Source organism: Grus americana, chromosome 5 (genome assembly GCF_028858705.1).
Source record: "Grus americana isolate bGruAme1 chromosome 5, bGruAme1.mat, whole genome shotgun sequence".
Classification (NCBI taxonomy): Eukaryota; Metazoa; Chordata; class Aves; order Gruiformes; family Gruidae; genus Grus; species Grus americana.
In genome coordinates this window covers 18292951-18319827 of record NC_072856.1, presented here as the reverse complement: position 1 = coordinate 18319827, position 26877 = coordinate 18292951, and the positions used below count along the sequence as shown (strand labels likewise).

The window sequence follows — 26877 nt, the reverse complement described above, 5'->3', positions numbered from 1 at the left end:
ATTGTAAAATTTGGGGTCTGTTTGCTCCAACATGGGGGTTAAAAGGAGGCAGACCAGTAGCACAGACCACATCTTTCTGTGGTGGAGGCAGACAGAGAAGTTCGGCCGAGGTATATCACTCAGAAGTACTCAGATTTGGACTGGATTCAGGCTGAGCATCCAGGGACCTTGGGGGGTTGCCCGATTTTTCTCCTACAGCTTCAAAGCTTGCATTAGCATTTCTCCCCGAGGCTTCTGAAAGCCAGGCGGTTAATATTGATAGGAAAAAACCCCAACCCTTGAGTGACAATGAGAAGAGAAAGGTGTGTCATCTCCTGTCACTAACGGTTGCAGTAAGTGTCTTGGCTGACACCTGACAGCAATTAGCCTTGGCTGAAGACTTGACTGGAAGCTTCAAAAGGCGCTTGAAGGCTTCATGCATGACTCTCTGCTGAAACAAAGTGGAAGCCTTGGCTGCTAGGGGAGCACAGGGGTTTCTCAGCGTGGTCTATAGGATTCCCAGCATCACTCCAGCCTGGCCGTGCCTCTACCACACGCTCAGCTCACCTTGCAGGAACAAGGAGCAGATGCTGGGGGCAGCTGGAGGTAACTGAGCCTTCCAGCTCCTCTCTTGCTGCGGCACAGCCAGGGCGAGGTGGCGGGGGCTGCTGGTGAGGCAGGGTCAGCTTGTTCCCTCCTCTGTTTCCTCCTGGAGTTTCAGCTAAATAAGAGGCTGTCTGGAGCGGTCTGTTCTGTATGCGCTCCAATCCTTAGCCTTTAGAAACTTGTTTAAAAAATGTGTATATGAATATTGATGGCAGGGTGGCACACCCCTTCCTCCCTAGCTGCATTTTAGCATTTTAATGAAATATGAAACTTGTTGGAAAAGAAGTAGTGAGCAAAAGTAACTTCCTTTTTGTTTTTAAAATACAGAGAATTACTTTCCCTCCAAACTTGTGTAATAGTTTCATGTGCAGCTCTAAACTTCCCCTGCTTTTACTTGTGCTATTTAAATGTTTGCTAGTCTCTGGTGATTTCCACTCCCAAAATGGAGGAAGTGTTTGCTTGCTGTTTGGGGCTACCTTTTCACACCCCGTGGCTAGCTCAGCTCTCTGATCTCCTCTTCTGGAGGACAAAGCTCTTTTCAGGCTGACCTGTGTATGGATGGAGTCAGGACAGTGCTCCTAAGACAGCTTAAGGCATGCTGGAGATGTGAGCAGTGAGTCTTGTGTTGGAGCTGCCAGGAAAGTAAATCCCAAGGCTTCCTGGTGTAAAAGCACAGTGAGGAGATATAGGGAGAAAAAAGGTGCTCGGTTTGCTTAAACAATGAACCTTATCTATTTAACTGCGCCCAGTGTATAGAGAAGAGGAGCTTGCATTAGAAAATGTCCTAGAAATCCTAATTTGGACATAGTTTATTCTATTTTCCTGTACAAATGGGGACATGCTGGAAAAGTCTTCCTGATACCACCTAAACCAAACTGGTGTTATGCTCCCTTCCATGAACTGGAATCGCTATATAGGAAACCACTGTGGTGTAAGCCTGATGTGAAGCCTTCCCAAAAGAAGTGAGAAGCTGGGGTGGGCTCTGGGGAGGTGGCTGCTTGGGTTGTCCTGCCCCGATGGGACAACATGGTGCAGGATGATGGAGCCAACCCTCCTGCCTTGACAGTGGGAGGCTGGAGCCCAAGGTGTGGGGGAAGCCTACCTTACACCAGGGCTAGGTAACCCAACATGCATTGGGTCTGTTATTCAGAGCACTCTCCATAGAGCTCTGGAGGCTTCAGGCAGCCCCTGACCTTAGTTGCTGCCCCCATGGCTGCGCACACACCTACGGCTTGGGCTGTGCCCTGCAGGATATTTGCACCTAAGCAGGAGCATGGCTCACAAGACAGGTTTCTCTCACCTATGGGGTCCGAGATGAGAAATCGGTTTCTCCCAAACTCCCCCATCTCCTTCCTTCTGGGGCTTCTGACGCTGTGAGCTGCAGGGAGCCCTTAGCAGCCCATGTATGGTCACCGCCTGGGGAGAGGCTCTGCTGCGCTAGCAAGCCCCAGGCTTTTCTTTGCCATATCTATCCTCAGCTGTCTTGAATTCTCCAGATCCTTAGGGGAGTCTCGAGGGCCCTTGCTAGGATGACTGCTGTTGCTAAGTATACCCATGGTTGGAAGGAGGTTGTCTGGGAAAACTGATATGTAGAGAGTCTTTGGACCCCTTGGCACACCGGATTCCTTGGGGGAGGGATGGCTGATCCCTGCTCAGGAGTAACTGGTCACAGTTTGACCCAGCTGGGCTCATTAAAGTGGAAAAATAGTAGGGAAATGAATAGGGGAGGGCCAGATGGATAATTTAATGAAGCTGGGCAATACTTCAGCATTTCCAAATTGGATATAGGTGCCCTGGCAGTGGCATCAGGGATAAGGAACTGTCTCTAATTACAGGGAGGTATCAGGTGCCTTCACTGCCCCTTTCTCCTTGTGGGGGAAAAAAAAAAAAATCCTGGCTTGCCTTGCCTTGCCTCTGAGCTAATTTTGCAATGTAAAGCTGTGGGTTTGGAGCTATGTGTTAAAGTAGGGGATTGCCCTGCAGCCTTTATTTGAATTTTCCTTTTTTTAAACCACAGAAGTGTCTCTGCTGGTATTTTTAAAATTCTTGGGGTGAAGTATGGCTCTGAAGCCTGTGAGAATCCCTTTGCCCCTGGATTTTGGAGAGACCTGGCTGTGAGCCAGGCTGGGCTGGCTGTCCCAGGGGCCATTCTGGGATCTGCTAAGAGGAGGTTTTGCCAGACCAGCATTGCTGGAGTGGGGTGAAAAAGCACTTCTGCTGGCTGAGGTGGAGCTGGGGCTCCTGCTCCTCTGGAGGAAGTGGAGCAGAGGCACAGCCCAGCCTGCACCTCTGGGGTACCCAACCCCTCTGGCTGGGGGGTGCCCAGGTATCCCCTGGCTGCACCCCACGAGGGGGTGAGCTCTGCTCTGTCTGATTTGTCTGTCAGCACCGATAAATCTGCAGCAATGAGGAAAGCGGAGATGTCCAGGCAGAGTTTGGGGCATGGCAGGGCTTTACCACTTGCATGGAGCAGGTGGGCATCCCCCCAGGGTGGAAATGTTCCCAAGGGAGAGCTGCTGTCAGGGGATATGATGGCACTTCAGGACAGGGTGGTGTCCTGAAGATGGAGAGTGGGCACAGCTCAGGGCCTGATTCAGCCGTGCTGCCCATGGGGGTTAAGCTGCATGGCTTTCCCAGGTTTGCTGCAGCTGAAACACTTTAAGTGCTGCTCCATGGGCACGGCTGAGTTAAGCCTAGAGATGTGCAAGGTGCGTGGAGGGATGGTGTGGGAAGGAGGAAGGAAAGATGGAGTTTTTTTTCCACCCCCCTGGTCTGGGCATCCTCTCTGGACACGTGGGTTTTCTATGGTATGCTGCTTCAGGGGATTTCAGGCCTTTCCCAAAATCTGAAAGTGCTTTTTCTAGCAGTAACTGGAAGGGTAGAAGGTATCATGGCTGGCTGCACAGCAGCAAAGTGGTTAATCTCAGCATGCCCTGGGGATCCTGGGCCCCTCTGCTCTGACCCTCACTGACCCCACTAACCCAGCCCTGGCTGATGCTCTGCCTGCATCCCCCTTTCACATCCATCAACCCGTGAGCCACGTGCCCAGGTGCAGGGTCTGTGCAGTGGCTGAGAGGGGTCCTTGCTGCCTCGGTGCTCTCTCCAGAGCTGGGCTTGCTCCCAGCGAGGCATTCATGCAGCCTGGCTGCTGCCTCCATTGGGACACTGACTTGCATCTGGGCAGACCGCCTGGCTGGGAGGTGCTCCGAGGCCTTGTCAGTGTCGCATTCTCATCGGGAACGGCTTTTTCTTTGCAGGAGTGGGAGTCCTGGCCTGAAGAAAGTTGTTGTCCAGGGTCCAAAGGAGATTGGTGGCTGCCAGGCTCCTGGGACTATAATCTGGCTCTGACTGACAGTACAAACCTGCTGTGGTCTCGAGGAGCTAGGAGGAAACGCTGCAAGGATGTGCTGCTCTCACTTCATCCTCCATGTGCAGCGCTTTCAGCACAGTCCAGCTACATGAGCCTGTCTGGCAAGGATGGTGCCTGCTCGCTCGGCGCAGGCGAGGGAAGGCTCTGCTCTGCCCAAGGCAACGCTCAACTTGCGCAGGAGCTTTGACGTCCTGTAGCTGCAGTTCCTGTTCCCTTAATATAAGTCTGTAAAGCTCCTCATCAGGCTGAGGTTTTGGGCTCACTGAGGAGGTGGTCTGGCATTCTTTGAAGCCAGAGGCATGAGGAATGGGTTCTCATGGGGTAGCTCCGTTCTCCTCAAGCCCTCCATAAGGAGAAAACTTGAGGATGTGCACCAATGAAAGGAAGACACAGGGGTGTATTTGTATGATAGGGACTCAGGGGCCTCTTTACCCAGGTTGTGCTCTGGATCATGGTCATCTGGTATATGAGTCAAAAATATGTCCTAGGAGGTGCTGCACATGCTAGGAAGGCAGCTGTCCTGCATGGCATGACTACAGTATGATTGGTACTAGAGCAGCACCTACAGCACCCAGCCAAGGTCAGGGTGTCACTGTGGTGGGTGCTCTGTGGCGATCCCAATGGCCTACTGCCTCAGGGAAAAGAGGACAGGTTACCTCTACTGCAAGGCCAGTCAGCTGAGGCTGAGATGATTAGGAAGGGGAAGAGATGTCCTGACTGTAAGACTCGCCCACTGGATTGGGTACCCAGAAGAGGTGGTTTCCTGTTGGACCCACCTCTTGCCAGGCCTTGGAAGGTGTCTTAGGTAACCCAAGCCATCCTCAGTGGCACTTGACACCTATGTTTAGGCACCTGAATTGCTCCCTGATTTCCCAATATCACCTAGGAAGCACAAGCCACTGTTGAGATTTGAGTCAAGGTCTCCTGAGGCTTGGCCAGGTATCTCGCAGTCCTCAGCCTGTCTGGGTGCTCCACAGAGGCTCAGTCACAAATGGGTTAACCAGCCCCGCTTGGAGCCTGTGTGTATTTTCCTTGCCAGTGTATCCGTCCTAACACACACCAGATGTGTGAGGCAGCTGCTGGAGTGTCTTAATCCCAGGTTTCGGCACTCGGAATTGTCTTTCTCACGGGCAGGTCTGCAGCGGCTTTGTGGGGGCTCCACCACAGCCCATGCAACACCTGAGCAGGGAGGCTGGCAGCCCCTGTCATCTGCAGGAGAATTTGCAGCAAGGCAGGACGAAATATCTTCTGTTATTTGCTGCTTTAAACAAGTCACTCCTGGGATGGGCTGCTGGGGCTGGCAGCAGAGCTGATGCTGATAGCTCCATCTTGAGTCAGATGGAATGAGCGTTAATCCCAGGAGTCACTTGGGTTCACCCTATCTCAAAGGAGCACTGGTTGTTCATACCAGCCTGGTGTGTCTTCTAGCTGTCCAGAGAATACATGGGTAAAGAGGAAAATATATGAGCAAACCCAGCTGGATTTATTAATGAATGAAAATGGCAGTCAGTAGGCTTCTGTTATTAGCTTGATTGGTGACTTGCACCCAGTGGTCTAAAGATGTGGAGCCACCTGGGAGCAACTGGTCTGAGATGCGCAAGACTCGGTTTATTTGGCGCTCAGTTTATTTGGATTTCTCTTGCTATTGTACGGACGTGTAGGCCCAAATGCTTTTGCTAGTGTACATCAGCACCATCCCACTGTCTGCCATAAAGCTGTGCCAGTTTACATCAGCTGGAAGTCTTTGGTTCTTTCACTTACATGCTCGTTTTGAAAATAGATCCTTTGCTAAGGATTAATTCTGCATTACCAAGAAGCCTCTCTCCCAGTTCTAGGTATCTGTTACTTGCTGCAGCTAAATAGACAGTATGTGCAATGTCGTTTATCAAGCCCTTGCCAGACAGTTTGGAAAATATGATCTCTTCTTCTGTGCTCATGCATGCACATGCCTTTCTGCTGCAAAAGCAGTTTCCTTTCCAGCGAAAGCTTGCTCCAGAGCTATCAGCATCGACAAACTCTGAACTATTGACAGACCCCAAACAATCACGACTGCCAGCCATTTGGGAGGGGCAAAGTTCTCCCCCAATAAAATTGATGGCAATAATTATTTCCTTTTAAAATAAGTGCCTCCTTGCTGTTGTCACTTAGCTTCACGTAACAGGAGCTGACAGCAGCGTGTCTGAGCTGAGCTGTCCTCAAGGACAGACTAATGTGCTATACAGGCGGTGCACTCCTGCTCTGGTGGGGCTTCTCCTTCTTTGGGGTGGCATTTGTCTCTTCTGCTGCTTTTCCACTCCAGTTGCTATTTTCCTGTGCAGAAAGGCTCATCTTAACTTTTTGTTGGGCCTCATTTTGGAGCATTAATGACAATCCTCCCCCTTGATGGAGGCACATGTTGGTCTTCAGGCATTTTGGATACATGACGATACTTTTGCCTACCCTGTCATAACAGCTCCCATCTTTTGCCCAGCTCAGTGAGGGAGGCATGGGTGGATATTGGCAAGCTGAGATTAGATGCCTTTCCCCAGGACAAGGTGCAGCTTGAAGTGAGGGTATAGCTTGGGAGCAGGAACTGTCAGATGATGCTTGGGAGTTCCTTCTTATCCATTAGTCTACCCTGACCCCAGCTGGAGTAACCGGCCTCGCAGTGTGAGGCAGGGATTAATGGTTGCTAAAATTGCTTGCATTGCACAATACAGTGCTACATCAGAGCCTCGAGCCAGCTGCAGATGACATAATAAGAAACTGTATTTCACTTCCTGAAAGCTGTGCTGGTCAGCTGAGCAGCATGGCTTGGGCACAGGGCTGTGCTCACACAGCAGTACTATCCTACAAGCCTATCAACAAAATATGTTGCTTGGCTTTGGGTGATGCTTAAACATATTACACAGATGCCACTTGGTGAAAGAAGGAGGTGTCTCTACTACAGGTTGCACCCCTCATGCTAAACATGGGAGATGTCTGAAGGTGTCTTCAGCTGCCCAGTGTCTGTCTAATCCACGTAGCCAAAGCAAAGGCCACTCCATTTATTTTAAATGGACATTCAAAGTTCAAATTCATTCAGCAGCTTTCCAAACCTTGATGACCAAAGATCAGTGACCAGGCAATGTGATGCTGTTAGAAGGCCTTTTTTAGACATTTCCTACAGTGTCTGTTGGTGGGGGGACAACCTCTTGGCAGCAGTTGCCTACGGCTTACTCATCCTGGCTGGAGTCCTTTGTCCTGCTCCTTGGCCCTGTGGTGGAAAGGCATCCCAAAGAGATGGAGCTGGTCTCCTCCGGGCCAATAGTTCTCCTCTTGTCCTGTAATGACCCTCCTGCGTGGGCTGGGAGTGTCTTATCTGCAGCCATTGTTTTGTCTTCCTGTCTCTTTCCCAATGACTTTGTTGATTTAACCTAATAGACAGATATGGTGCACGCTGCAGTAACCACGCTGGCTCGATGTGCTGGACCAGCTGCACTGCTCCAGGGTTTGACTGAGTCACTTGGCCTTGGCCCTGGTATGTAAAACCAGATGGTAGCTAACTGCAGTGGCTCAGGTGGTATCTCTCTCTGTTTGTGTCTCCCCCCTCACTGAGAGATGAAGCAAACTCTTGGGATTTTAGGTTTATGGATGTACCCATGAAGTGCCCCACAGGGAGGGTCCCTCCTCCATTCTTCGTGAGGGTGAGGTGTAGCACTGGGGTGAAGGAAGAGGGATGCTCCTTCTAGACCCAGCTTCCTCTCCCTCTCATTTCTGCCTCTTTGGATGCCATAGGAAGAAAGTCATCATTGATCCCAAGCCAAGACTTCTGACTTAGTATGATACGGAGTTTGTTGACTTTTTGGACCCAACCCACAATTATACATGTTCTTCATGGTGCTCCTCTGAGCACGTGGGCCAGGCAAAAGCTCTGAGCCAAGACAGCTCCCGCCTACAGCACCCCCTCCCTGAACACCCATGGGGTCACACATTGGCTTGGGAATGTTCCTTCCTGACTCATGGCCAGGGCAGAGGAAAGCTTGCCAGGAAGCATCATTGGGACTAGACTCCATCCCCTGCACCCCGAGCTAATTGCACAGATGAGATGCCCTGCCCTCCTGACGGCACACTTCTGGAGCTTGTAACGAGCTGTTCTGGTGTGAAGGAGACAATGTGCTGCTTTTGGCTGCTAGACACCCTGTTTCCTTGGGATTATCTCTGGCTGCCTATTTTGGCCTCTGTATTTGGCTGCCCAAAAGTGAGTGCTGGCAGAGTAAGTGGGGCTGTGCTAACTGGGAATTAGGGATGAAGGTGAGATGGGCAAACCCTATCCGTCAGGCTAATGTGTAAACCACAGCATCTACACAGCTGATGTACCAACTGGTGCGCCCCTCTCACTGAACTGGGGGTCCCAGGGTGCTGGGGAAGTGCTGATGTCTGCCAGGCTGGTTTCAAAGTGGGGGTTGCATGTGCCTGGTGAAGAGAGGTTGGGGAGATGTCAGGGTAGGGGGAGAGGTTTGGGATGGCAGAGGGAAGGATGCATCACTTAAAAGGCAAAACAGGGAGACCCCTATCTACTCTATCATCCTAGAAGGGCTGCTGGTGGAAGTGCAGGGTCTCCAGCTGAGGCAGGGCTCCTTAGTCCTTGCTGAAGAGGCAGGGCTGTTCCTGTGAGAACATCTTTCTAGTGGAGGGTGTCCCTGCCCATGGCAGGGAGGTTGGAACTGGATGATCTATAAGGTCCCTTCCAACCCAAACCATTCTATGATTCTGTGATCTTCTCTGGGTGGGATCCCACCACTGACATCGACCTCTGGAAACCATGCTGGCAGCTGATGGCACCTATAAAGGACTGGTCCTCGAAGCGACTGTACATTGGCACTTATGCTGACACTGTTTTGCATCCCAGCAACATTGGAGAAAAATGGCTTGAGCTGCATTTCTTTGCTAGCAGGACTAGAGTCTTTTTGTTTCTTTTTTTCCTAGGCCGTGTGTTAGCCTCCAACTGATTTTGCAACTAGTCCTACATAGCAGAGTGATTGTGTAATTAACGGGAATTGGTGCGGCCCTATCTCTCTGGGACTCCCGCCCTCCTTCCTGCAGCAATGGAGCCAGACTTGCTCCCTCCCCGCGTCTCACCTTCTCTGCTTCCCCTGCGGCTGGGAAGAGCTCTGGGAAGCTCTCTGGTGCCCTGCAGCATGTTTCTGGGTGCTGTGGACATCTCTGCTCTTTAGCAGGGTGCGGTTTTGCTGCAGGGATTTATGGTGGTTCTTCTAGCTTAAACTGTGCCAAAAAATAACAGCTTCATTAATACTGTTTTTCTTCCTGTGTCCACTGTACTTCTACCCGCTTCCTGGTGGGACCAGGAGGTTTGTTTCTGTGAAAGGATACAAGCAGCTGTGGGACTGATGCTGACCTTACTGTTCTTGATTGCATGGTGTGAGTCAGACTGATGCACCTGGGCTCAGCAGCAAGCGAGGGAGGAGAGGGGACAGAAGGCGCCTCTGTTCTGTGGAGTGATGGTGTGGGATTTCTCCTGCATCACTCTTTCTCTGTGGTCCCTTAGGCCCAGCCTTTGTGCTTTTGAATAGTGGGTTTAAATGCTCCCTGCCTCACTGAGACTGGGATAGCTGCCCTGTCAATGTGTCACTGAGAGTGCACAGTTCCCTCCTTCTTGCAAGCTGTGAGTTTAGAAAGAGGGTCCTGCTCTGCTGTCCTCTCCCTGTGGTCCTGCAGGACCCTCCTGATGCTGGAGGAAGGATAAGTTTTCTTGTTGTATCTGCTGTCTGTCTTAAAGATGAAAGCCAGGGAGAAGGGCAGGAAACCTTCCCCAGAGGTCAAGTAGCACAGCCACCTTGTGAAGGCAGAAGGATTTTCCAGGCGGAGTTCAGTACTAGGAATTTCTCTCCCCGGGAGAAAGGCAGAGCTCAGCCTGTTGAGACGTAGGGACTACTTTCCTCACTGCTTCACTTCTGCTGTTTCCAAACAATCTTAGCACCTTAGGCCAGTAAGAGCTAATGCTGTGACCTCTCTCTGGTCCTGGATTTCATCACCCAGCAGGGTTTTTATCCACCCTGTTCATTGAAGGCCCCCATCTCTGAGAGGCAATCAGTCCTGAGCTTGGGGTAGAAGTCTGCCAAGTGCTTGCAAGAGGAGGAGCTCACGCTGACATCTGCCAGGAGACAAACTCTGGTGTCAAGGCAAAGGTCTCTTGCTGGGGCCATTGACAGCTTCTCCCCCTGCCCCTTTACACAGAGGATCTTGCCTCCAGTGGGTAGTGGTGTGCCATTGCCTCTTCCCCTCCCCACACCCAGCAAATTCCTGCCTTCTTCTGGTAACAGTGGCTGCATTCCTCCCTGCCCCTCCTCAGCTCCCTGCGGATCGCTCAGTACCTCTGCCTGAAATGAGTGCTGCTGTGATTTTATTCAGCCCCTAGTTGTTGCTGGCCCATGGCTGCTAGCTGCATCTCTGCCTGCTGGGGCTCCTCCGTCTCGCATCCTTGGCCAGATCGGACCATTGAAGTCACTGGCGGGTTTGGACTGATTCTCTCCAGAAAGAAAACCCTGTAGCCGCATACTTCATTTCAACTCTGTGGGCAATTGCTGTGAAGTCAGTAAGAGTGTTCACATGTTTAAATCTAATTACTCCTGTAAGTACTTGCAGGGCTGGGACAGGCTCTTTATGAGCAACAGAGAACTTCTGTGGTAGATCTCTTGCATCTTCTCACCAAATTTAGAAAGAAAAAAACCCAGTGTGACAGCATCTGAGCAGCCCACAGAGTGAGGCCAGCGTCAATATCTGTGCTTAGTGGTTTTTTGCTGTTTCTGATCACCTAGGGGATGCTTAGTAAATATCTGCAGAAAAAAAATAAGTGTTTTGAAATGAAGAGACAGTGGGGAGGAGGGCAGACACTTCCTTCTGATCTGGCTTTAATGCACTTCCTTTTTATTGAGATTTCTGGGTGTATTTCATGGGCAACTTCTCCATTTCAGCATACCAGGCAGCAAGAAATACTTCTGCAGAAGTGATTGAAAGGAAATGTGTGAATAAGATGAGAGAGACACAAAGCAGAAGGAAGGTGAAGGTCTAAGCGGGGTGGTCCCATCATAACTCCTCCCACATAGCAGAAGATCTCTTCCCCCAAAAAGGCACACATGGACCAGGAGATGCAGGTTATAGAAAAAAGACTGTTTTTTTTCCAAGACTGCTCTCATGGTAGCATGAAGAGCACTCATCTGAATGCATAGCAGACGGGCATTTTGTTTTAGCAGGTGGCAATGTTGTTAGTCCTTCACCAAACACTTCTTTAATCTCCTGAAATATTAGTGTTTCATGGAGGCAAGCCAGATTTTTTTGCTCTTGCCCAATTTGATGGCTGGGAAAACTGAGGCATGGGAGATTCGGTCACTTGAGCAAGTGAGGGGGAGGTTTGCAAGCAGAAGCAGGTTGTGTCCTGCTTGCCTGCCCGGGGCTGCAGCCCAGTGGCCTCCCCCAGAATCCAGCTGCTGTCTCCATTCCAGGAGAACACTTTTCTCTGGCGCGTCGCTTCCCAGCACAAAGCCCCACTCGCATTAATCTGGCTCTTGGTTCACCTCTGGGCATTTGGGGACCGTTTGGAGGTGAGCTCTTCGCAGAAGACTTCTGCTGTGCGTGGATCTGGAGTGATTTACAGCCCTCTAAGCGCAAGCTGCCAACCTGGGTTTCTGCTCCCAAGTTGCTTTGTGTAATCAGGAAAGCAGTGGTAAAGGTAGAAAAAAGAGTGAGGGGGGAAATATGGGGGGGGGGGGGGGGGGAGGAATTGAATAAGGGAAGGAGGAGGGGGCTGGAGAAAATGAAGGAGGGAGAGAAGAGGGTTAACGCTGAGGAGGGCGAGGGAGAAGCCCCCCTCGCTGGGGAGCGCCGGGCTTTGTGCTGCGGGACCCGCCGCCGGCTGCGCTCCGAGAGGTTCTCCCGTGACACTTCCACGAGGCAGAGGGGGAGGAGGAGGTAGAGGTGGAGAAGACAAGCCGGGGGTGTGGAGCAGGGGGGGCTAGCAAAAACAAAAGGAAACCAGCTGCGGAACTTCCTGAAGGCGGAGAGGGGGGACGCGGGAGCGCGCAGCGCCGGGCGGGCGGGCGGGCAGACGGGCGGGCAGCTGCCTGCGGCGCTGGGGAAGGGGGCGGCAGCCGGGACCCTGCTCGCCACTCAGCCGTGGCCACCATGACCAGCGCGATCCTGAGGAGGAACTCCAGCAAACAGGGCCTGCAGAACCTCATCAGGTGAGAGCCCACCTGCCCGCGGGGGGACACGGCTCCTGCTGCCCGCAGGGGCGCGCCTCTGTCCGCGGGTCGCGGGTGGGGAGTAGCGGGGGGAAGAAAGGAAATGTATTCCAGATCGACCATCTTCGTGTCCCTTTAAATTAGCTGAATTTCTTCCTTACCCCGGTTCTCCAGCAGACGCGATGCATTGGATGGAAGGAAAATAGATACCCCCCCTCCTCCCCAAAAGCAATATGAGAAAAGCAGATTTGAACTTACTGATGGCTTTTCCAGGAGCACACAACTGAAATAACTGAGCACAACTGTACTGTGACACTCACCTGAGCCGGCTGATTTCCACACCGCCCCCCGCCCCCCCCCCCCCCCCCCCCCAGTGTCTCTGTATGTGTCTTTTTGTCTCCCCTGAGGGCTGAAGGCTTCTGCCTAGAAAAAGGTTTGGGTTTTTTGTTTTGGGGGTTTTTTTTAGGAAACGTACGCTGGGCATGCTGTGATGTGCATTTTCAATTCAGAGATCTGTAAAGGGCCAGATCCTCCCAGGGCTGCGAGCTGACATTGCTCTTATGATTTAATTAATTGCAGTAGTGCTTTGAACCTTTCTCTCAGAGTATAATTGCCAGGGCAGGGATGTGGACGGTTCAGTTGGGTTTATTCCCATTTATCAGCCAGGGCTGAGCCGGGGAGGACAACTACATTGTCTGCTGGCGCTGGGATTCCCTTCCATGTGGTCACTCTGCTTTTCCCTGAGGGCTGGAAATACCGCTTTTCAGTGGGGGCTGGAAATGCTGCCTTCCTCTGTGGGTCTCCAGGATCCTCCTCTGGCTGCCGATGCCTGGGGAGCTTATTCTGTGCCATGCTGATGGCTCTGACCAGGCAGAGGAGACACACTCCTCACCTCTATATTTAATTTAGCAGCTGAATGAGTGAGAGATGGAATTGGGGAGTGTTGGACTCGCATCAGGCATCTTGGGCACCTCTTGGCTCCCTTGTGCTTGCCGGTGCCTGCTGGTCTCCAGCTGGGATGCAGAAGATGTCTTCTACAGGTGGGGGCATGGGAGTTATTTGGACAGGCATTTTCCAGGCAGCTTGGGATTTCCCTGGCTGTTAACACAGCCTCTAAACCTCACCCATTGAATGAGTTTCTTTTCTTGGAAGGGAAACTGCCTCCTACAGCCATCCAGTCCCTCCTGCCTTCTCCATTCTTGACCCAGGAGAGTTGGCAGAAAAGCTCCCACTGGTTGCACAGACCCCTGGGATGGCAAGTGGGCAGGAGGAGCTGACTCCTCTGTGTTCATCTCCTGTTTGATCCGTTGCACTCTTTCCCTGGTCTCAGCCCAGAGGGACTGGGATCTTGGTTACGGATATCTGTTTCAGAACAGGGCTTGGTCAGGGGCTCGTGAGGGGTATGGAAACCTCTGTGTGGGTGTGCAGCAGGCAAGGGTGGGCTCAGATTTGGGGCCAGGTGGTACTGAGGAGGGACAGGCAAATGAACTGGGGTGGGAATCACCTGCGCACAGTTGTGTGGCAACTTATTTTGCAGGATGGCGGATGAGGGTGGAGACACATGTGCCTCATACACAGAAAAGGGGGGTCCAAAGAGCTGTCCTTGGCACTGACCAAGCCAGAGGTGTTTTCCTGTCCTTAATGGTGACTCCAAGTTCCTCCTGTGGATAAGGGACTTTTGGTGCCCTTTTGGACTCACAGGGGCTTTTGCCAGTGGAACGCTCGGATGACATTTGTCCCGTGTGGGGTTATTACGCTTAATCTGTCTGAGGTTTGGCTTTGTGGCTGTGTTCTCCAGTCCTGCTTACACACAAGGTGGGAGGTGGGCTGTGAAGATGTGTGAGGGATTTCACCCATGGTTTACATCCAAATAACCCCACTAATGCTCACAGGAGTCAACAGGAGAATAGGCAGGCTCTGCTCCGTGCACAGCACAGCCTGTTTTGCAGTCGTATTTTCTCCCAGAGCAGTTTCCCTCCTAAGCCTGACCATGGGGCTGGCTCTGCAAGTCCTGCCTGCCCGGGAGCAGGCACAAGCTCCTTCAATCAGTGAATGACTTGAGGCTGCTGGCTTGAAGATATATTGCTGTCAAGATTGCCGTGCTCTGCTTTTATCTGTCCCAAGGTGACTGCAGGCAGAGCGGTTATGCTGCGTAGATCCTAGGCTCTTCTGATGTGCCCAAGTGCATCGGTGACCTGGAGCACAAGAGTGAAAACATTCACGAGCACTGGGGATTTCGGTGTGATGCAAAGATTTACCCAGCTGCTTCTGCTGCAGAGCATCAGCAGGGATAAGCAGGGAATTACCTTCTCTGATCATCGCTCAGCCAAGGGAGCTGCTTGCCAGGCTGTCCTACAGCTGCGTTAAGGGATCCTTAGCAGAAACCAGTGTGAAAGTCTTGTGGATTTGGGGGTAAAGAGCTGAGTCCCAATGCTTAAGCATCCAGCCTTGTGCTTGAGGCAAAACCCCAGCATTTCAGACAAAGCGGCCCATGACCATGTGGGGAGCAGGAGTGCCTGGCTGCCGTCATCTGAACATCGGTCCCAGGAGCCAAATTTGCATTGAAATGGCTTTTCCATGGACTGTGCTGACAGGTTTAGTGTATGCCGGGTTTCGTGATGGGTTGGTGTGCTCAAGAACAGTGAACTGTGTCAGAGGCACCACAGGCTGAAGTGCTGAGTCAGCACTTTGGGAAATATCCTTCACCTTTTTCCCACCCTGGGGGGTGGGCTGGAAAAATTAGCCCCTCTTCTTCCTTGCTGGCTGCCAGCAGTGGGACACTGGTGGCTTTGCAGAGTGTGCCATTTAAATCTGAAAGCTTGGGGGCTGAAGAGAGTCCGGGGTTATGCCTTGGACCACAGAGCACAAGTGGCTGAGTACTTACCTGGGAAAGGGATAGGGAAGAATGCAGGGCTATCTACCTGCCCTCCTTTGCCCCATGCCCGGGCACTCCCCTCGTCCAGTCTGGTGTAGTGTCTCTATCGGGATATCCCTGGGGAAAGATTTTTCCCTTTGTAGCACATTAACAGTGGTGATCCCTCACATGCCTTTGTATTTTTTAAAGCTCTCTCCAAACATGAGCCACTTTATCTTGTTATCACAGTCTATTTTTCCTTATCCTTCTAATGAATTTCTATAAATAAGATAGGGATCCAGCGCCTGTCATGTCGATTCATTCAGTTCGTTATCTGCTCCTGCTGGAATTTTACTCTCCCTCTATCGAGCCTCGAGTGTTTCACAAAAGAATATGGCTGTTTAATTAACCTACAAATCAGCCTCTCTGTAAATCAGCTGTGCCGCTCCTCGAAACTGGATTATCGTGCCTCTCGGTTGACACCACTCCCGCTAAGAGCTGTGGTGGTGTGCTGCAGTTGCCTCCCCATAGCCGGGCTGTTGGTGCCTGCCTGGGGTGTGCAGCTGTGGGGTGAAGCATGAGTATGGATGGATGTGTGTTAGAAGAGCTGCCGCTCTTGTCTCAGCTGGTTTGGTTTTTATCGAGCATGTGGGTGAATCCTGGGTGTCATTGGGAAGTGAGCTGTGATCTGTTCTTGGGGAGAAAGGACAGTTTTCTTGCACGCTTCCTAGCACAACAGGGGACCTGGTCCAGGACGGGGGCTCTAAAGCATGGCTGCTGCACAGGCAACGAATAAACGAGTATCTATAATTACATGTCTCTGCAATGCCAGAGTCTGAAGTGCAAATAATGCTGTGAGGAAGGGGGACTGATTCTTGAGGATGGAAAAGCTCTGGGGAAGAAAATGAGTCAGAAAATTAGATCGGGTGATAAACCTAATTATTTCCTCTGTAGGATGGGACTTTTTGCTTCTTTATCTTCCGTGGAGTCAATTAACATGGGAAGCCAAACCATGAGATCTGAAATCATGCTTGCACGCCCCTGTATTTTGGCCCGCCATACATGATGAGATGCTTTCCGCCTCCAGCCAATGCCAGCGCTTGTGGTCCTGGTGCCTGCAAGGCAGCTGCACAGCCCCTTCCATCTCCCTGCAACATGCTGCTGCATCATTGGGCAATGCCCTGGCAATGCTCAGAGTCCCCCAGCATTAGGGGTAGCTTTAAAATTCCCTGAACTCCTTGAATTTTGGTGTATGTCATGAGTGTAATATTTAGTTTGATGGGGATCCAGGGGCTTTGCCCACCTCTGTGGGATGCCTTCCTTTCCGCCTGCGTGCAATGTTTCCTGGAGCTTGCCAGGATGTGTCTCAGCAGGGAAGATGCTACTCCAGTATTTCTGTCTTGACCTCCCGAGTGCTGAGCTGGGAACAAGAAGTTTGAAGTGCCTGGAGGGGCTGGATGATGCTTTGAAGGGGCAGAATGGTGTTTTTTTTTTTGGCGGGGTGGTTGATGCCAGGACAGGTTTGTTGCCCACGAGGTAGTGGTTACTGCCTCCCAGGGCTATTGCAGCATCTCTTTACTCCACCTCCCTGGGTTGTGGATAGGTACGTGGAGTGAGGAAAGCTTGCTGTGAAGTGGGGCAGCCCTTCAGGGGGAGGCAGGGAAAATGATCATGCAGGAAGGAGCCAGTAGCAGTGCTGCTGCATGGGCAGAGGAGGGAGGGATGCTGGCGTGGGGACAGTGGGGGACATGGGGCCTTCATCAGTGCAATTCATACTTTGCAAGGCTGCCTCAACCTTTCATGAGGAGCCTATGGTCCTTGCAGGGCTTACCCACCACGGTGCTCCCCTTCCTGAACCCTCCCTGTTTTGATGTTTTTATTAGTGGCATTTTTTTTATCCTCCTGCATCCTGTCACCAGGGCCAGGGCAGAGCTGATGGGCACCTTTTTGAGCCCTATGAGTGAAGGGTGGATGGGAAGGGAGAGGAGACCAGGTGCTGCTGGTGGTGAGGAGAGGCTGGGAGAGCCCTCTGGGCCAGACTGATCAGCCCGTGCCGGCAGAGAATGCCTGGAGGCTTTCCACATCCCAGCGCCCTCAGTGATGCCAGCTGCTTGCAGAGCGACGTCATCACATTTTGCAAGCCAGGAGGGACCCAGAGCTTTGAAGCCGTGGGGCAGGGTGGGGCTAAGGGGCCAAGGTGGTGCATGGTGGGTACCTCATCCCTGGGTGCCTTGCGGGATGCCCACCCTCTGCTTTCACCCCAAGGAGGGCAGCTCATCCTTCTCTCTCCAGTGGCGGTGGCTCATCCGTCCCCTCTGAGTACCTTGTGGATCCATTCCCAGATTTTCCGAGCCCTGGGGCTTGTTTCATCAGGAGCATTTCACCTACTGTTGACTTTTCCCAGAAGCCGGCTGATGGCTTTTGTTTGCTTTTAGCCTTGCTTGTCTTGGACTTCTACCTGTTCTCAAGCAATTGGATATCTAGGGCCTGAACTTGAGCCCATGGGGAGCTGTAGGGAGCCTCTGAGCCCCTGTGGCTGCAGCCACAGGTTATCCTCATCCTCTGGTGAGGTGGAGAAGGACCACCACACGTGTCTGAGCATGGTTCAGTTGGAAAGGGCAATGGATGGAGATGCTGGGGTCTGAGTCTTTCCAGCTGGGATGGTGTGTGAGAACAAATTTTCAGCTTCCAGACTCTTTTTCCCTCTCTCACCATTGGTATGACTTCACTCGTTCGATTGCATGGGAGTTGCAATCAGTATTTTGGGGCAAAGATTGTTTTTTCTCATGAAGACATGCTGCCTTTAGCGCAGCAGGGACCAAGGGCTTGCTGCTGACTCCGGTTCCTGTTGCAGCACAACTCATCAGTGATGGCCATAAATGAAGAGAGCCTCAACGCTCCCAGGGAGCGGAGCAGCGTGTTCCCACGGCCTCCTGCTGCCTCCTGCCAGTGCTCGGGTAGCAAACTCCCTCCTGCTGCTGGGGGCTGCAGGGGTCGGGGAGAACTGCGTCACCTTGAGGGCTGCAAAATGAAGGACTCGTGGCGAAGCCAGCGGTGCTATAAAAAGCAGCATGCCTGATATGAATCTCACTCTTAATCCTGGGCTTGCAGCACATCTGAGGCTATTGCTCGCCTCTCTAGGCTCAGACTTGTTCTCCAGCCTGAGTGTATCAAGGAGGATGCTGGCTGACTGTAGCCAAGGCAGGGAGGCTACAAAGGCTTGCTTCACTCGGAGAGAGGGGAAAAATAAAATACAAAAGTTGGGTAAGCCAGTCCAAACCTCTCCGACAAGTCTTATTTTCTCCTCTGGCGTGCTTTTCCCTTGCGAAAACAGAGACCAGACTTCCTGCTCTTTAGAAAAAACCTCTGATTTCTTGAACCTTAGGGCCGAGATGGAGAGACCGTGAGAAAGGGCCGTGGTTCAAGGTTGAACACGGCACCAATTTCTCACACCTACTGAATATCGTGGACTGCTGGGAGGGCTCGAACTCCAGCCCTTTCCTCCCCCCCACCAAATTCCTGACCGGTGATGTTAATACATTACCACACCAGTCTATCTGTCTGCTAAGGACCCATGGTCCTGGGGGTGCAATCCATCATCTTGTAAGGGATTCGCTGGGATTCTGTCTGCCATGATTAAAACCAATAATAATAAAAAGCAGTCATTCCCATTGGCTGCCTCGTGCCTTTACGAGTGGCCTGTGCGTCACCCACGGCATCTGGAAGCACAGACCATCCCATGTGCCTTTCTGGAGCCACTGTCCTGTGAGAGGCAGGAGGGGACAGATGAGGCTTATGCTGAAGGACCAGCCCTGCCGGCACCCTTCCTCCGAGGTCTGCTCCTGCCATTTGCCACCACCTTTCTCAAATGTCTCTTGTTTTGCTTGTGGAAGCTGTAAATTACCATCTTGGGGCTTTCCCTGCCCATCACGCCACAGTGACAGGTCAATCTCTGCAGGGAATTTAATGAAGGCTAAACCAGGCAGAATTTTATACCTGGCACATGTGGATGCATGGCTGCACAACTGTACATCCTTCTTTGGGCAGAAACGAGATGTGCTTTTGTGGAGAAAGCCTAAGATTCTTTTAAAAAAGAAGAGTTGTTTTTAAGAGGAAGATATGTCTCTGCTGTGCTGCATGTGGTTTTTCTTCCATGTCTGCTCGATGAAAGTTTGGGCCGTATCATATTCTGTTCAGACGCCTTGGCATGTCCTTATCACCCCATGTGTGATGCCTTTCCACACCACCCCAGCTCCATCGGGTTGGTGGGGACAGGATCTGCAGCCGCCCCTGGGTGTGAAGCAGCTCTACCCTGCTGTTTGCATCTTGAAGGCGAGCCGTGATTTATAGGAAGAACAGGGAGATGTGGCTGAGACGGCGCAGCTACGGGTGGGGTGGGGAAGCTTGGTATGAGAAAAAGGCTGAGGGTGAAGCACATATACGCATTTTTTTCCTCTCCCCTCCGCCCCCCTTCTTATTCAAACTCTGTAGCCTGGACTCTGAACAGAGCAATGCAGCTGAGGAATTACATGAATGTATGGGAGGGAGAGGCTTGTGCAGCATCTCTGTCTGCCTTTGACTGACAAGCCGATCTTTTAGAGCTAGGATAACCATATCCCCTGAGACTAGGCTGCAATAAACTCTGGGCTGTGGCATAATAATTTCTGATTTTTATTTCTTCTCCCAGTTTCCCTGTATCGTACCACTATCCACACCCCCTTCCTTATCCCGTGGGATGATTACCCAGCTGTATGTAGTCTCTGCTATCAAGCCACGTTACTCCTAAGTCACAGAAGCCTGTCCATCAGGAAGCACAACTGTTGCCTGCCATTTGACTTGATGATGGCTGTATTGTAGATGCTTTGCCAGCCCATGTCCCTGCTGTCAATAGTCGTGGTTGCTGGCGTTCAGCAGCAGCAGCCTCTTGGCAGAGCGGTGATCAGGGGGTCAAGATGCCAGCTGGACTTCTGCTCTGTTCCCTACATCTTCCTGGCTTTGTGGTGACCTTGGACAAGCACTTGGGCTTAGGGACAGGTTTCTGAAGGTATCTTGATACGTGGAGGTAAATCCGGGTCTTAGAGGGATATTTGGAAAGGGCTGAGATGCTGAACTATGATGCCTGTGGTGTGTGGCATCCCCTGGAACACTGCTTTAAGCCAGGGCATATGTGGTTGGGAGGGATGGAGAGAAACTGACCCATGGCAGCATGACCGTGCGTTTCATGCAAATGTCCTCGGCCATGACTTCTGCGGTGGCCTGACACCAGTTGTCCTGAATGACATGAGTGGAGGCATTATCTGGCTATTTCAGCATACTTGACTCAGCCACACAGATCCATTATGTGCCATTTATAAGAGATTAATAAGTGATTAATTTGTTGGTGGAAGGTCAAGTGGGTGAGGGAGTTGCTCCATTGTAGCCTTTTGCGGATGTCCTTTTCTATTTCATGTGACAGGGAGAGCTGCACATCTCAGTACCCCTGCCAATCATGTCCAGGCCCTTTATAAACGAGTGATAAATGCAATATGATATAAAGCCTGGCAGCTCTGCTCGGCAGCAGGATGAACTCATTGACAGTCCTAGGTTGTATTCTGGTTTATGTTGCTTAGCCAGCTTTGGTAGCTGGTTGCTGGATGGCAGAGGGAGCACGTTACCCTGAATGTGCTGAGGGATCTCTCTCCCTGATGGGCAGCAGGGCACCAGTATTGTATCTGGCACCGTGACGAGGTTGCGATGGACTACATGGGAAGGGGAAGGTCCCTTGCACAGGTTTCTGGCATCTCCCTTTTCCCTAACCCCAACAGAGAGGCCAACGGGATGGCTGCCAGGGGATGCCGGGTACCCTTCCCAGTTCTTTTCTGGTTCATGCAGCCCCATCTCTTGCGGGTGATGTTTTCAGTGGTGGCAGACACTGTTGCTTTTGCGGATCATAGGAACTTCACTCTTGATGGCAATAGGATTTGCACTGGGTTGACGGGCTATATACCCTCTGGTATATATATATCCTGCCAGGGGTTGCGCATGGGTCCTCCTAAACCCTGTTCCCAAAACCTCTTCTCCCATGAACCTGGCTCTGAGGGGGCAGCCTACCCGACACAAGCAGCGACCAAAGTCAACACAGTCCTGGCCTGATACCCCGGCGAGCTCAGGAGACAGGAATGTCCAATGTGCTGCTAGAGGTTTCCTGGGTTTTTCTGGCACAGGTCTGCAAGGTCCAAAGCCTCTGGGAGGCATTTCATTTTCCTTTCTGGAATTAGCTTTAGTGCTGAAGATTGGGTTTGGGCCAGCAAAGCTTCCTTTGAGCCGTCGGCTGTGCAAAAGACTCCTCGAGTCTGCAGCGTTTCCCTTAAACGCAGCTCATCTGGTGCCAGAAATTTCCCTTACTTGAATATTATAACCTCCTCAAGTGCCGGTGAGGAATTGCCCAAAGGAAGTGTGACCTTTCCAGCAACGCTAGCTTGTCTGGAGCAGGCGTTCATGGCCATGTGGAACGGCGCAGCCTGTATCATTCTGCGGGAGGAGGAGGAGGTGTTTTGTAGGGCAAATGGAAATAAACCCCCTCGCTTGGCTGGGGGTCTGGAGGGAGGTGAAGTCAAGAGCTGGATTGGAAATGGGCAGCCAGCCCCGGTCAGAGTAGAAGTCTGAACGTCCCAGACGCTTGGCAAGCTGTGACTCTGTGGCCAAAGCTGAACTGAGGTGCTTTCAGCCCTTCCCTACACCTGCAGCATCTCTTCAGGAGGAGATAAACCCCTTCCACAAAGAGCATTTCACCCCAAATCAAGACCTCCATAAGCTATTGGCAGAGATGCAGGGACTGCATAAGAGAAATGACCCGGCGCCACAATGAGGTTTTGCTGGAGCTAGCCTTGCCTGCGGCTCCTGGCTGCCAGGGCAGCAAAGCAGTCTCTCCATCCTCCCTTCCTTCTCCAGTCCCCCTAATGTTTGCGTGAGGGTGTGAATTTCCCTTCACCTTGCAGGAAACCCCCTCTATCCAGGCAGGTGACTGCGTGCAGGAGTGTAGCATGCTGTAGCTCATCTTGCAAGTCTTCAAGCTTCAAGTCTTCTTGCTTTCCTTTTCGCTGTCCTGTGCTGGGTGAAATGAAGTGGGGAGCTCTCAGTCCCACTGGCAGCTATGAGCCTGGTTCTTCCCAAAACTTCTCCAGCCTGGGACAGACCTGAGAAAGTGCTGGCCAGAGCTGACGGCAGAGGTATGTGGTATCAGCCCGATCCTGAAGCGCTGGGTAATTATTTCTAGAAATGGGAAAGATGGTTGTGCAATACTACTGTGAGCTGCGCACGTCGAGTTACTGAGTGTGATTGTGAGCAATTGGAGCAAATGGGACACCATGGCCTCTTCTTAGAAAATGGAACCGTTTGGAAATTAAATCTTTCCACCTTTTTGCTTTGAAAGGCAATTTACCAGCTGACCTCCTCCTCACACTGATGAAGGCTTGGGCTTGTCCAAATTGAAATGGCACATTCAGCTTGCGGTCCAACAAACCCTTGTAGCTGACCCAAACGCAAGGACTTTGACAAGGTTTAGTTTCTCATTTGTTTGTTGGGGTTTTTTGTTTGTTTTTCACTGAAGACAAATATTTGTGCTGCTAGGTCAGTCAAAAAAGGATTCGTCCTTTTCCCTCTGCTTGTCGGTGTGACTACTGAACCCCAAAGCATTGCTTATTAAACCTTGCTCTGCCTCTTTGATCATGAGAAGGAGCTCTGAATCTCCTAGTTAACTGAGTTTAGGTGTTTGCTGGAGGGCGGTGATATTTCTGAACCCAGGGTGAGTGAGGGCTCGGTGGGGGCTTTATCCAAAGCCCTTATTCCTGAGAGGAGCAGGTTTGGAGCTCCCAGCACCACAGCCATGCCGCAATGCTCAGTGTGTCTGAGCCACATCCCAGCACGGCGGCAGGCAACTCGGAGGCCGGTTTGCTCTGTGGCAAAGGGAGCTGGGAAAGACATTTCCCTGCTTTTGCAGACAAATCCTTCTCCCCAAAACGGTCGCCCCCAGCACTGTCCTCAGCCCATTTGGAGGATGCAGGGACAGAATAGCAAGCCGGTGAGGTCATGGGGAGAGAGTTAGTCACATCCAACTGGGAAAGGGAGAGGGCTGCCAACCAACATTGCTCTCGCACCGTGGAAAGCTCACGTGGTTTGGAGGGGACCCCCCCTCTGGGGTCCCCTGGGTACCCCAGCCAAGCTGGGGGCTTGGTGCAGTACTGCCTCTGCAGTAGCTTCCTGAGGAGCTGGGGAAGGATTTAAATTGAAATCTAATTTGTTCTGGCATAGATGTGGACCTCGCTTCTTCTAACTGGGGTGATTTGGGTGAGCGGGGGTTAAGAGCTTTTCTGGATCAGAGACTATCTGGAGCTGTCGAACAAGGGAGGGAGATCATGGCAGAGTTTAATGAATGACTTCATTTATATATTAAAAAAAACCAAACACAACAACATGGTGGCTTCCTGCCAGGCCCACAGACAAGGGTTTCTATGGGAACCTGGGGGAAAACAATAAATAGGAGTGTGGGATGAGTAGGGAAGGGAGGAGGTCCGGGTCCGCTTTGTTCCCCACAGAGAGCAAGGTGGCAAGGGGCGACAAGGGGGGAGAAGGGGAAAGGGCGGCTGAATTTGCTGCTTGCAAAAAGACCCCACCCAAAATAAGGCAGGCAGTAATTATTACGTGGCGGCAGAGCGGTCTTTTGGCTGAGTCCGGGATCTGCTTTGTTCCCTGCTCCCCCGTGGGCTGCGTGGGGATGGGTGACCTGTTTCCATCTGGCTCCACATCCTGGCTCTGCTGCCTTGGGGGGACATGGGAGTTTGGGAGGGCAGGGATGCGGGGTCACTCCCAGCTTCCCGCCAGGGTGGTGGTGGGACCAATCCATGGAGGGATGCTACCAGGGCTAAGCTTGGATGTCCTAACGGTGCCACAGAGTAAAATAGGCTCTGAACGAGTCTTCCCTGGAAAGGTTGACAAGGTTCATAGTGTAATTAGAAAAGCCAAAAGCCAACTTTTTCTTGAACAAAATGTCTCAATCCCATTTTTTTTTCCCCTTCCTTTGCCAGTACAGGGGGGAACTGTCCTGAACCTCGAATGAAAACAGCATCTCAGTGAGGCCCTTGGTGAAGTGAGGCCTTCTTACACAGTTCATAGTTCAGGTTGTGGGCAAAGCCAGGCAGGCTGGCAGAGTGGCATGTGTGGGGTTGGCTGAAACCTGCCCCTTGTTCACTCAAACTGGGCTGAAACAAGTCTCGACTAAGGCATTTTTGGTTTTTTTTTTTTGGGGGGGGTGGTTGCCCGCTTTTCCTTTCCACAAGTTCTTTGCCCCGGTTGAAACTGATGTCATACCACATCTCCTACTGCGCAGGTTCATCCTATAGGGACTGCAGTCCTTGGGGTGTGCCCGAATGGGTTGGGAAGACACAGGTCAGGCTGGGTCCTGCTGCTGGCAGGAGGTCTCCTTCCCAACTCTCATGTGCGTGCCTTGCACAAGAGCATTTCTGTAAATAGGACTTGCAAATGCCAGGTGAAACAGCCTCCATGGTCTGGCCAAGCCAGGGGTGAGTGAAGTGAGTGAGCTCCAGCATCTGCCCCGGCATCAGCCCTGGGTACCACAAGTTATACCTGCCCTGCTCTGGCCATCGCAGGCCCTTTGGGTTACCTGTGACCCTGCCACCACCGTGTCCCTTTCTACCTGCATCCCGGCTGGTGCCGCCAGTGGTGGAGCAGGAGCCAATCCTGCGTGCAGACCAGCGTTATCGCCAGAGGAGGAATGTGGCAGCTGCCTTATCGCTTCCCTTGGAGATGTGAGAGGCCATTCTGCTGACAGAGGTGTTAATATCCAGCAGCTGAGATGTCTGGGAGAAGCCAGGGCAGGTTTTTCTTCTCCTCAGGGGAGGGAGGAAGGAAGCATGGCAGGGCAGAGTAGGGCACAGTCACTGCCCTCCACTGGTGTTCTCTCTGCTCCTGGTCAGGCAGGAGCAGCTCAACTGCTTAAGGAAACTCACCCCCAGGGTGCAGATCTCACCTGCCCTGGGCCAAAGCTTGCAATGAAGGTGTAGGATTTCTTTCAGCACTGCAAGACCCTTTAAACCCCTCCTGGGGTGCAAAGCTGCTTTGCAGGGAATGGTGCTTCCCAGTGGGCTTCCAGCCCACGGAAGGTGGCTGGTCCGGGAAGAGAGGGATACACACCATATCTTCCTCAGGGCAGGGGGGAAAGGCTCTCCTCCATCTCTCTCCTAGTCCATGTGTCCCACCTTATCCTTGCACATCAGTCGGCCTCACTGCAGAGCCACGCCGATGGAGGCAGGGATGTTGCTTTGAAGACCACCACTGATGGTGGGAGCATTCCTCTGCAGGAGACCCCCACTTGTCAGGGGGGAGCCCAGGCACCTCAGGGGGAGGTATTGCCAGGTTTTGCAGGCACTGCCTGATGGTGTTAAGGATGGGTTTTCCCTCTGGCTTGGCAGGCTGACAGCACAGTGGAGCGTGGAAGACGAGGAGGAAGCAGCGAGAGAGCGGCGGCGGCGGGAGCGGGAGAAGCAGCTGAGGTCCCAGGCAGAAGAGGGTTTGAATGGCACCAGCTCCTGCTTGGAGAGCGCAGATCCGGCACAGGAAAACCAGTAAGAAATACCTGTGGATAAATCCTTCAGCGACCCACTCTCTTCTTGCAGCAAAAGCCTCCTGCATCCACGGAGCAGGTGTCTCTGTTGTTCTGGGTGGTTTGGGAGATGGTGAAGTTCCCTAATAGGTTTGGGGTGGGGATTTAGCCCAGACTAACAAATAATGTGTTTCTAGTTTGGACAGAAAAAGCCAGAATCCCTGCTTTGCTCTTCTTTTTTTTGGTTGGAGGCAGGGTGTTTTATTGCCCTGAGAGTTTAAACTAGGACAGCTTGGATAAGGCTGAGCTCAGGCAGGGAATCCCCATTGCGAGGGATTTCAGTTCCTGGTTAAATTTTACCTTGTGAATCATCCTACGCTGAAACTAATGGAAATTCCTGGTAAGTGTGAAGACAGACATGTGCCTGAGGATGTGACATGCGGCCCTGGGCAGCCCATGGCGCTGGCGACTGAGCGAGCAATCACCTCTCCCGGCCAGGCTCCCCACTCCTCCCTTGGAGAATGCTGCCCCAACAGTGGGGAGCATGGAGCAGCTCCTGAGCTGGTGCAGTTCACAGCTCCAAGGGTTCAAGTTAACTTGATGCTTTAATGGGGCAGGTCCTAAATGGAAATAGCTCAGCATCTCCATAAATACCTCCTGAGCTAATCTGCTGTCAGTCATGTCCCCAGCATCCCACCTCAGCACCCCACCACAGCCTCCCTGTCTCCATGGTTCAGCAGCCCAGGTACTGTGCAGTATTTTGGCCAGCACAAAAACCTGTCTGCACTCTGAGTTGCCAAACTCTCTCTTAAAGACCTTAGTCTTCCCACTATTTCTGTGTTCAACTTATTTCTAAATATTTTAAACACAATGGAAAAGTGGTGGCAGGATTTGGGATTACAGTCAGAGAGAAGCAGCAGCTTCATTTTACTGGGAAAATAGCAAAAGCTATTATAAAAATCTATTTTCTTCCATGAAAAGATCAGGTTTTTTCTCAAATACTTCCAAAATTATTCAGGACTTTTTTTGTGTGTGTGTCTAAAAGTACCGCAAAGAAGCTTCAACATCTTTTGTAGAAATACACCCAGTGATATTCTGCAGACAAACCCACTGCAGTCTGCCAGAAAAGCAAACAGAAGATCTGGAAAGTAATAATAATTGTTAGTTTTGCCAACCCCCCTTCACACAGGGGCTGGTAAATAATTCTCAAAAGTCTTTAAAATGTCTGACAAGATCTCTGGTCTCTGCTTTA

At 51.8% G+C, this 26877-nt stretch overlaps 1 protein-coding gene across 2 annotated transcripts in view; it reads left to right on the top strand.

The window, feature by feature from the left end:
• LSP1 (lymphocyte specific protein 1) overlaps positions 1-26877 on the top strand; it is a 50790-nt gene that overhangs the window by 691 nt on the left and 23222 nt on the right. The window contains exons 1-2 of one of the 2 annotated variants that reach the window (XM_054827491.1): positions 12014-12174; positions 25495-25647. In XM_054827491.1, the coding sequence (XP_054683466.1) occupies positions 12116-12174; positions 25495-25647 (212 nt within the window). In that variant the 5' untranslated portion in view covers positions 12014-12115. Of the gene's footprint in view, positions 1-12013; positions 12175-25494; positions 25648-26877 lie in introns of those variants that run through there. The other variant, XM_054827490.1, reaches the window with a different exon arrangement.